This window comes from Vanessa tameamea, chromosome 19 (genome assembly GCF_037043105.1).
Source record: "Vanessa tameamea isolate UH-Manoa-2023 chromosome 19, ilVanTame1 primary haplotype, whole genome shotgun sequence".
In the NCBI taxonomy this organism is placed as follows: Eukaryota; Metazoa; Arthropoda; class Insecta; order Lepidoptera; family Nymphalidae; genus Vanessa; species Vanessa tameamea.
This window is the reverse complement of record NC_087327.1, coordinates 2,017,673-2,029,563: the sequence shown is the minus strand read 5'-3', so window position 1 is coordinate 2,029,563 and position 11,891 is coordinate 2,017,673. Positions and strand designations below refer to the sequence as shown.

Genomic DNA, 11,891 nt, shown 5'->3' with positions numbered 1-11,891 from the left:
TCTAGGTTACTGCATTTTGAAGTAGCCTTGAATTAACTTGTCATTATATTAATAATAATACTGAAAAACAAAAGATTGATAACATTAAAGAATGAAATATAAACAAATAAGAATTAAAAATAGTTACTATACAAATTATGACGGCGTGGTTTAGTGTCCTCTGGGCAGAAAATTAACCAGCTCTTCTGTCACCAGTGGTTGTACTAAGACAAGGTGTTATACTTTTAATAAAGGTTTTTGCATTACTACAAGGTTCAAGTGTTTCAACTGCACATAATCATTATTGTGTTTCTTACAAACATAATTTGCGACATTGTGTATCTTTATTAGGTATATTGACTTTATACATTTGAACATACTTTACAATTAAATAAGTATAGTATTTAATTACACTTATTAAGTAACTATCTTATTAATTAAACAGAAAACGTTAATAGCGATGCTAGTTTATTTATTCCCGGTATCTAAAGTTTCAAATTAAATTGTCAATGTCTATCGATTCAACAAAGTTGGGTAAGAGATAAAAGTTGACTACCACTGTGTTTCAGTACACAACTTGACTAAACAACTATGATATTGATAATCAGTTTCTTAACGTATCGCTGAATAGTTCTCGAAGATGCACGTGTTAATATTACAAGTATAGATCACATTATCTTTTGAGTACTTTCAATGTATAATTTCGATCCTGTTCTTCTTAATAAATAAAATTGAATTTTGTATGTTTGATCCCTGTACGTATCATTGTGATGATACTGTAAATGGTTCCATAAAAACAGTTCTTTTTCTTTCCATTTTTGTCCAATAAAAATATTCTATATAGATCTTTATTGTGCTTGTGCAATGGGGAGCATGATTTTTTGTGTCATAGAGGTGGATTGGTATATGGACCACCCGATGGTTACTACTGCTGTAGATATAGGTACTGGAAAAATATTAATGATTCCTCATACTACGCCACAAATGCGTCACCTTGGGAACTAAAATGTCGGTCGTTTTCGAAGTTACACTGGCTCACTAAACCTTTAAACTTGAACACAAGAATGCTAAGTATTTCTGTTTGGCGTTAAAATACATGAGTGAGTGGCACCTACCCAAAACACACATTGTCAAGTAAAGTTTACTAAATATATTGTTTTATAAATAACAAGTACTAATCTAAAATTTAATGATTTCGTTGTAAATATGTATGTATATCATATTAAAATAAAACGACGTTAATTTATTAACCAACGTAACGCCCTGGACAGTTAAGTTATTCTAAGTGTAAAAGGAGGACTTATTAAATGGTATTTCTCGGAAACGAACTTTGGAAAAGTAGCGCCTTGCTAGCGAATAGATATCTACACTGCCAATTAATGTATCTCAAAAATTGAAGATACATTATTCGAAGACTAAATATAGTCGCTTTGAAAAGTTAAGAAATTATTTGTCCAAGAATAAATAAGGCAGAGAAATGTAGAAAATATCTTACACGGTTTACCTTTTTGGTTATTGGAAATACCAGAGACGTAAAATATTATGTACCTACACCAATATGCGGGCAATAGTGGATTCAAATTATACTTTAGATAAACATAATCGTTTCGTCGTAGCGAAACGAATTTTATAACGTAATTGGTAATTGAAGCAGATTTTTTGCCATAATGCATTTGTAAAGCATTTTTAATGTACAACTTATTTATATATATGTCGGAGGATCAGGATGCCAAACAGTTGGGTTCGGGGATTGATCCGACATTTGGAAGACTATGTGGGCGTGTAATGGAGATATTCACAAAATAAAACGTATTTAATATCGTCTAATCACTGTATTAATTGATTCAATAATCGTACACCACAAAAATATCAAAGGATTATAATAATTCAACTCGATTAAGAGGAAATTGGTTTGCAAGCAACCATCGCATTCGAGTCGCTTGTCAAAACATAACGACTCGCGTTGCCATGGCACTTACAACTCCATTCGGGGTGACCCGCTCTTAAAAGTAAATCAGCCATCAAACATTATTGCCAACTACTCGATTCATTAATTATCCAAATCAACAGTCAAACTAACCGCGCTCCGTTATATATATTATTAATTATTTCAAATCTCTGTTCAGGTTTTCTAAAATAAATCACTATTAATCCCTAAACTATCAGACTTTAACTTGTCTGAGTATATATGTAATTTTTCCATGTAACGTTAAATAGGTGTATGATTTTGTTCTTGTTAGTGTTTAATGTATTTGGTAAGATACAAATTGATATACTGATTTCATATCTAGTGGGTATATTAAATAAAACATCAGATAACATTTTAGAATATTTTTCGTTTATTTTCGCTCCTCAATATTTCATTGAAAACCGACATTTCGACAGTTAGAAAGACTTCGTTCAAACTATTTACACTTCATCAATTCAATAACAGAATTAATTTAAATTCTCTATAAATATTTATTTATAACGAAACAATTAACTATTAACATAATTAGATATTGTATATCATTTCAAAATTATCATTTAAAAAATTGAAACAATTTTATAAATAAATAATTACTTTCGATGAATTTTATAAACTCTGACACTGCGTGCGTATAATATTTAATTATTTTAATTTAACAACAATATCAACTAAATTAACTCATACTAACGAATCATTATTTATTTATAATGATAATATGTTCAAAATTAATGATATTATTAATTATATATCAAAACGAGTATTAAAACATATTAGATTATATCAAATTGTATTATACAAAACTTTTACAATATTAACGTCATATATACAAAGTCTTCCGTAACGGACAAATTTATACAAACTAATATTATAGGTGCCTTAGTTTACATTCATATTATACGAAATAAAAGATGAAAAGTTAATTAAGAGAAAGTACATTCTTTATTTAAGTTATTTTTACGTAACTTTGGTAAATTTTATTACGAATACATACTCGACACAAGAAAGCAATCAGTGATTTGTTAGTCTAAGTTCATTTTAATTTTTGGAAATTATTTTTACTGATTTTTCTTTTAATTTAGGCTTGTAGTTGTGCCAGCTGGGATCAGATTATTTCGTCAACGTCAGTCAAGAGTGAATTACTAAAATGAAATATATCTGACACTAGTAGTAAGTAGATACAAATGAATTAAAAAAATCTTATGTTCCCTTACCGTCAAATCAAATTAAACAGGAAAAACAATTTTTTCAAATGATAGTTCTGTATGTGGCTTATTTAAGAAAGGACGTGCTGTAACCAAATGTATAAAACATAATTGAAGTACGAGGTAAATCAATTGACACTACACCTATGTCAGTAAAAAAGGTTTTTAAAGAAACCATTCATCGTTATATAATTAAAAAATCGTTTAATAATAATAATAAATGTAATTTGAGACATCTATAATGCATAATAAGTTTAACATATTATCACAATTTCGTGATTATGATTATATTAACTTCGTCTTCGACTGTACAAATCGTTGGAAAAAGTATGAAACGTAATTTGATTCCATTTCGACTTATCCTTCAACATTTTATTTAACAAAGTGTGTTTTAATTCGATATTTAAATACATATATTTTAATTTCTAATCATATTTAATGAATTAAAAACGTTATCAGTTGATTATGCGTAATCTTTAAATGACTTACAAATTTCACAACCTTTGAAAATTAATTTTCAAATAAGAATATAAAGGAAATTTCGAATTTAACATAAAGTATTTTTAATGTTTTCATAACCTATGAAACTATTACGTATTACAAATTATCAATAATTACATTATACTCTAGATCGTGGAATAGATGATATTTACAGTAAATTTACAAACAAATTTTAACAAAGTCCAATATTTTGTTTAACCTAACTATTTAGGAAATTAATATCGGGTAAGATGGTCTCGGCTGTTTTATTTCAGAATCTCATTTGGATCCCTTCACAAAATAATATAAGCGGGATCTTTATATATATATATACATATATAATAGCAGCTTCAACAATGATATCTACTTACTTGTCATAGTATTATAACTAAATGTCACGATTGAAAATGATTATAGAAACTTAGAAAATTAGTTAAATTAAAAATCAAATAATTTATCTTAAATGTATTAAAATTTAATATTTAATAAATGAACATAAAAATTCTACCAAAAACACTTAAATTTAAAAAATTTACAATATATTTACAATAATAATATTTAATATGTTTCACAATAATAACAAGATTATCGCTACTTCGTTGCAAACAATGATTTAACCGTACGCGAAATGTCAACCGAAAGAGCCGAAACCACTCACCTTAGTCCGTTAAAATTGAGCATTATTTACATGTCCTAGAGCTGCGTGGTCTGTCAGAGCGGCGTATCGCGCGGCGGGTGAGGGTGCCCGTGCGCGTGCACGTGCGGGTGCGGGTGCGGGTGCGGGTGCGCACGGGGCAAGGTGCGCAGGTGCTGCATCGGGATGCAGCGCTCGTTAGCGGTGCCCGCGTTACGGGGCAGCGTGCAGGAACCACTCGCGAAACCCGCAGGCGGTGGTATACCCGATGGCGGTGTCTACAATTTTACTCAAATGTACATTTCAAGGCAACCAAATCAAATCGAAATATACTTTATTCAAGGAGGCTTTTACAAGCACTTTTGAATCGTCATTTAACAAACTATTTAAAGTAAAGCTACCACCGGTTCGGAATGTAGATTCTACCGAGAAGAACCGGCAAGAAACTCAGTAGTTACTCTTTTTCAACATATAAAAATACAGTCATGTTAGTTAAATACAATTATATACATATGTATGTTATGTCTCCTGCCTGGAATTCAACAAGCATTAACTCCTCTTTGCCATGAGCGTTATTATACGTTGGACTTTACAATTTTTAAGTGATTCAGAAAAACTGATTTATATAACAGCTATATATCTTTTGACGACAAAAATCTTATCTTACATATTTATGTATGTATGTATATATAAAGAGATTTATAAATTTGGATATTATTTCGGTCGATAAATGGCAACTTGAAGATGTAAACACGAACGTGTAATATAATTATAATTAACACCAGTAATAATATCAGTTATAATTAGCATATTATTTTTATTCGCGAAGTTCCTTAAACCCGCATCGTGAATTGGGACTTAAGCCAAACTAAAGGAAAATATTTGGATTTCATAGTCAGATCTTATGCAAATTATGTTATGATAATAACCACATACGGTTCTGGAATTACTGTCGTCGTTACTTATGTCAAAACCAAATACAGTTTAAACAAAGAAATCTTCAACGTATAGCTACTTCTATATAATCAATATGATTTTGTAAGGTTATTAAAAAAACTGAACTTATAGTGAATATTTTAACGACTAAAAACCTTTTGTATGGCAATATATGATGATATATTTTATCATTATTTTGTTATATTCAAGCGTCGATAGCGCGATGGTTTACAGGCCGCATAGTGATGTAAAAAGTCGCAGGACCGACCCTGACCTCTTGGACTTTGGTCGGTCCCATTCGTAACACAAGTTATAAGCTTAAATAGGAATATTAGTAATTAACTCCTTCATTAATTTACGTTGCTACTATTATTTTCCTAAAATATATATATATATAATTACAATTTGTTATATGGAGATTAAAAAACCAATTATCTGAGGTGATCCTCTATTATTTGAATTCAGGAATAAAATAAATTATTTGATTTTAATGTCCACTGATTAATACATTTTGTAGTTATAGAGATTATAATTATATGTACTTATTAATCATCATTGGATTGCGATTTTTTCATTTATTTAAAGATATCGCAGTGTGTTACTATTTTAAAGAAGACTTAACAGACGCTTGTCAGATGTCAACACTTCTTGGAAATGACTTTGCTTGTTTCTTATTTCCACGCTACAGCATTTCGAGCCGTTGAGACAAAATGCTCGATTCATAGATGCGCTTAGTAAAAAATCCCTTAGTTGGATCTTAAGACAACCAAATTGAGGAGACTTTATTCCAATCCCTGTTGAGCATTAATATATCCACTCACATGGTTACATCCATACTTACAGACTCGGAGGGCGGCGCAGTGCGGAGCGCGCAGTACGCGGGCAGACCTCCGCGCACACCTGCGATACTACCTCGCGCCCTGCTGCTGGGCGGGGAGATTGTCGATACTTGCTGCTGTCGGTAGTAATCCATCTATTCCAAATATTACGATGATTTCTTGTCACTCACAAGTCGTTTGAAAATATTTATAATGATCTCAGTATTACTTTAATTTAAAAAAAAAATGATGTTTTTAATTGACTACCAAAATTGGAAATTCATCAAGGTATTCGTTTCATTTACACTATGCTAACTGAAATTGCGGTTTTACCCGCGTAAAATGTATCAAACACACAAACTATCACCCCCAATTTTACTCCCTCGGCAATACTCAAACAATGTCCAATTTCTAAATTACTTTTAAATCGTTCATCGGTTTAAACATGAAGAGGTAACAGAGAGAATAACATTCGCATTTATAATATTAGTAAGTATATATTTTGTTTAATTCCGTTATGTAATAGCATTGGTATATATACATTTTTCACCGGAATTCTGTCTGCCTGTCGAGACTGTGATAACTCTTGAGAACAGTTTATATGTTTGTTTCCACTGCACATAATACTAGTAATGTGTGTGTGTGTGTGTGTGTGTGTGTGAAACACGGAATTCTGTCTGTCTGTCGAGACTGTGATAACTCTTGAGAACAGTTTATATGTTTGTTTCCACTGCACATAATACCAGTAATGAGTGCGTACGAAACAGTATGTATCAGTTTATATGGCATATCACTTACCTGCATATTATGGTCAGTGTCTGATGGTATTATATCAGGGTTTCTGTCATCGCTTTCGCTGTCGTCTTTTTCTCGTAGTTTATCCGGGGACGCTGGCTGTGACGGTGGTGGAGCTGATCTTGGCTTCCTTTTAGCACACCTTTGTCTGACAGCAATCATGAATAACACCAGTACGACCATTAAAACACCACCACCTCCAACCGCGGCTGACATCGCTCCTGACATTTGGAAGGCTGTTCTTGGTAAATCTGTTAGAAGTTTAGTGAATATTTATTAGTATAATAAATAAATTTACGAATATATATATATATATATATATCTGTCAAATATTCACCTAGACTCTTATCATGGACATGGTGTTTCTCTGGAGGCCGCAAAGTGCTGGCTCTTAAAGGATAAGGGTCTCCTCTGCCTTTAGCATTGTATGCTAAGACAGCCGCTGCATAAGTACGCCCTGGTACGAGACCAACTGCCGTGAATCGAGGCACGGCACTTGAGACGTTAGCTACAATCTCCTGTTGAAATTAAATAAATTTACTAATTGCATCAAAATTCGAATTCGATAATAACAATAATATCTTCTATCTAAGTCATTTTCCTTAAAATATATGAGCACTGTGACAATTGTTATTGTGTACAAATGAATAGTTAAGAAATATTACATTCACAATTTAAAATCGTTAAGAATTCAAGTGACAATGACGATCGCAAAATCATATTATGTATTATGTTTGTTTATACTTAAGACGTGTATACATTTATACAATGGTTACTATCATCTACGTAATATTGCTTACCTGAGTAACAATTTCTCTAACTTCCAATAAGAACGATTGAGGCATTCCTCCATTAAAACCTTCAGAACAACGAACCCCAAAAGAAGTGAGAGACGCATTTACTACCGTGCAGTTGTGAACTTGATCTGGTCGACCTAAAACAATTAAAAAAAAAAAAATAAGTTCAGTTTAATTCATTTCTTCAGTTAAATACAACAAAAAAAAATTTTGGATTCAACTGAATTTTTGTTGAATGATTTTCTATTGACTAATACGTAATTAAATGATCCTTAATCAAGATATATACAATTTAAGCTTGAGCTGCAGTATGTTCATAGTTTAAAACGTAATCAGAAAGACAATTATAGAGGTGATTAATAAAATGATGATACAAAAAAATAAACAATAAAAAAACTGTATAAAGAATTTGCAGAGTTATTTTAGTTTAAATTATTGGACTAAATTGTATTTTAATTTTAAGCATATGCATTAGCAGTTATTCTATTAAGAAGGAACTAAAGTGGACTTAAAGTAATGTAAATGAAGAAATAATTAAATCTGAAACCATTTTTTGCATTAAAATATGGAAGAAAATTGCTTTTAAAGTAGATAGTGTAACGTAGGTCAAGTTAGTAATAATACTGCTATTGTTAAACTTTAAAACATATTCGTCAGGACCTATCTAAGAAGCTCAATATATATTATAAGCTATATCTATGTTATATTTAAACTATAAACTAACCCATGAGTCAAATTTCTAGAAAATTCATAGGTTTTTGTACTTGCACATTTTTTTTTTAAAGACAAGTATTTTTTTTTATTCTTACAAATAATATGACTTTAAAAATCATAATGAATATCAAAAACATTGAAAAGGTAGTTGGCATTTTTTTTTTTTTAATTAAACTGTCAAAACAGTCTGTCTAATCTATTTTTAATTTATCATCCTATTGATATTTTCTGATTCATTTCGGGACGAAACCGTTCTTTTGGTATAATACACATTTGGCTCCAGATCTGACCATTAACATTAAATCAAGCGAAAATATGGCATATCTAATGAGATGAACACATTTATCACACTTTTGTGGGGGGATCTACGAAGGTTGGTGATGATCTGAGAATAATATTAACCTAATTCTTTACACTGATGTTACACTAGTTTTCTGTTATGATTACCTTATATATTTATAGCGTAAGCCCATTTTTGTCCCAGTGATTATGGGACGATAGCTGCACATAAAAATCGACTATGGTCTCATTTCGAAGAGACCCAACCGCAGATGTGCAGAAAATTAAAGAAGATTTTTGATTAGAATTAACAAAATTGTTACGATTTAACAAATTATTAATTTAGAGAGCGGAAAAAAGTCAAATAAAAATCCTATGAAATTACTACACCTGTACATGTTAGCTTGATCTTTTTGATACATGTAAATTTTTCTGATCTACATAACTTTGCAATGACGATTATATTATTTTCTTAATTTTATGATTTTAAAAATTGTAAAAATATTTAAAAAAGTACATATAATACGAAAGTCTCTAAAGATTCAAGCGTTATCCGAAAATTTTAAGACTTTTTATTGCTTCAAAGTAAAATTTAAATAGAAACACTGAAAATAATAGACGTTTGTATAATTTTATATCGGTCGGACGGCAGGAACACGAATGACAGGCAGTAACTGTTACAAATATCGACTACAAAAATCAATATTAAAGATCATTGTTAAGTTATTGTTACGAACGGAGCGTCCTTTTGGTTGGGGTTTCTTTGGCTAGTGGTTGGGGTCTATTTAGCTGGTAAAACTCTTTTTAGAAAAATAAGGTAAAAAAAAATTGAACTCAAATTTGAATTACGAATTCCATCGTTCCATCGACTGTTATATATATTATATTTTCTGTTTCCCATCACTAGCCCGTCTGTAAAAAGGATCAAGCTAACTTGAAGAGGGTATACGACATACGTTGTTCTATGTTTTTTTTTTAAATATTTAATAACTTTAAGCTGCCATAGATTTCGAAATTTCTAAAGAATCTGTTGAATAAACACGAAGTTTCGCGTGCGAGCCTAGTATATACTTATCTATGTTATGTATTACCATACCAGTAATACCAGTAAACTATGTCAAAATATCCAATAGAAGAAAAAGTATTATCACACTTAAATACACAATTTAAATTGCAAATTTAATCTAGATTTCGTTTAACGATTGCAAATTATTATCGAAGTATTTTTAGTGTTCTTGTTTAATTGCAGACTCTATTAAATTATATAAAATTAAGATACTAGATAGATTTTTGATAGCTTACAATGATTTGAAGACGAAATATGACATTTTAACACAAAAATATGGAAATATTATAAAAATATGACGCCCATTAGATGTCGATGGTGTTCGTTGGTCTACTTTTTATTCAACTAATAAAAACAACTAAAACAACAAAAAATAAAAACACATTAGCTACATAAGTCATTTTTCATGTCTATATCGAATGCTAGTTTAAGTTAAGTAAATTTTAAAGAATCGTCTTATATTTTACTTACCTGCAGCAATTATGTGGTACACGCACGGTACTCTTTGTTTTCCAATTCTATTGTGTGCCCAACAAAGGAGCGTTCCGTAGTCCATCTCAGTGTGCGGCGTGTAAGTCACTGTAGAACTTGTGCCGGATCTTGAAACGTAGGTATCGCTAACTTCGTTACTGTTCGCTGTGTTGTTGAATGTCCATCGAAACTGTGTAACATTTTCCATTATTTATTAGGGCTATAATAATTTAATTCAGTGATCACATCCTGAGTGTTTCGATGGGCGATTTAAATTATGACGTTTTTACTAAATTTATAATTAGATTGACATAATCAATCAAACGAATTGTTGAAGAGTAAATATACTTGTAATAATACTTGTGGCGATTTATAGCTTAAATATTTTATTGGTACATTGACTTATTTTTAAACCTTATAAAAAAATTATAATATTTATAATAATAATTTTTTTTTGTATGGAATTTGTATATTGTATACTAATTCCATAAATAATGGCCGACTTGTAAGTTTAAGTTAGTCAATTAAATTATTTTATTTATGGATGAAAATAAATAAAAACCCACGAGGATAATTTCACAACAATCGTCTTCAATTCGTAATTATCTTCGAATATCAGCATCACAACAAAAACGTTATAAGATTTTAATAAAGTTCTTTCAAAACAAAAATATTTGCTATCAAATTAATAATAAATTCACAAAGACAAGTAGATTGTTTACTGGAGTGATGCCAGTCTCGATTCATTTCGCAATAAACGATATTTAGCTCACTGCGAAGCTCACAAAATATTTAGATGTAGCGCTAAAATTCATAACTCGTTAATAAGTTCCGTAATATGAATTTGAAAAAGAGAGAGAACTAGTCACCGATTACAGTTGAAAAGTCCATAGTGGCGCTGGGTAACAGAGCACGGTGGAATCGTATAACAAGTAGAACAAAATTATGGTAAATTCAAGACATCTCGACGTTTCGCATCTCAGAGAACTGTATCTTTATTTTCTTTAGCTTAGTTGGTTAGTGTTATTCCGCGTCATGTTATTTCCCCATTTACAAAGAGTTCGCTTCGAGGATTACTTTTTGGCGGACATTCGCTGTCGAGTTTAGTTTCTTTATTTTCTTCTATCTTTACTGGAAAACGTAACTTATTGTTATCAGATGTTAAAATTGAGACGAGTCGGAATCTGCATCATGGAATAAGTTACGTTTATTCAAAAACATCAATTCAATATTTTATGCGGTGTTAAATGTTTGATTAATAGATATTGTCCTAATAAGTTCAGAAATGAAGCTGAGACATTTAATATAATGTAAATAACATTATACATATACAACTAAAAACCTATGATCAAAAAAAAAACCAAACCTGTTTAACACAAATTGATTCTAAGAACAGCTTAACACTATTTTTGTACATCGTAACATTCTTATATATTTTGACATCAGACGTAAATATGTTTGCTTTTACATCTTGCTAAATTATAAATGTAATATTAGAACATTGTGTTGTTTGTTATTTACTTAATAATACTCGAATTAATTACGCTCCGTTTATTTTTTTTATTTCATATGACCAGTACATTATTATAATAATCATAACACATTACTTGACCTCAAAAGATAGATAAATATTTTATCTCAAAGTGAAAATCGATATATTAATTGAAAAAAATATTAAAAGTAAAAGTAAAATTGATTTGAATTTCGATTTTAGATGTCACACAAATTTCAGCTGATAGAATATTGAATCA

General features: G+C 30.3%; 1 protein-coding gene across 1 annotated transcript in view; it reads right to left on the bottom strand.

Annotated features, from left to right (window-relative positions):
• Window positions 1-4,146: 4,146 nt before the first annotated feature.
• LOC113397070 (hemicentin-2) overlaps window positions 4,147-11,891 on the bottom strand; it is a 218,328-nt gene continuing 210,583 nt past the window's right edge. Inside the window, exons 11-16 of the mRNA XM_026635220.2 lie at window positions 10,141-10,330; window positions 7,614-7,747; window positions 7,151-7,331; window positions 6,817-7,064; window positions 6,042-6,173; window positions 4,147-4,542 (exon numbers count right to left, since the gene is read on the bottom strand). Of these exons, the coding sequence (XP_026491005.1) occupies window positions 4,342-4,542; window positions 6,042-6,173; window positions 6,817-7,064; window positions 7,151-7,331; window positions 7,614-7,747; window positions 10,141-10,330 (1,086 nt within the window). The 3' untranslated portion in view covers window positions 4,147-4,341. The remainder of the gene's footprint in view (window positions 4,543-6,041; window positions 6,174-6,816; window positions 7,065-7,150; window positions 7,332-7,613; window positions 7,748-10,140; window positions 10,331-11,891) is intronic.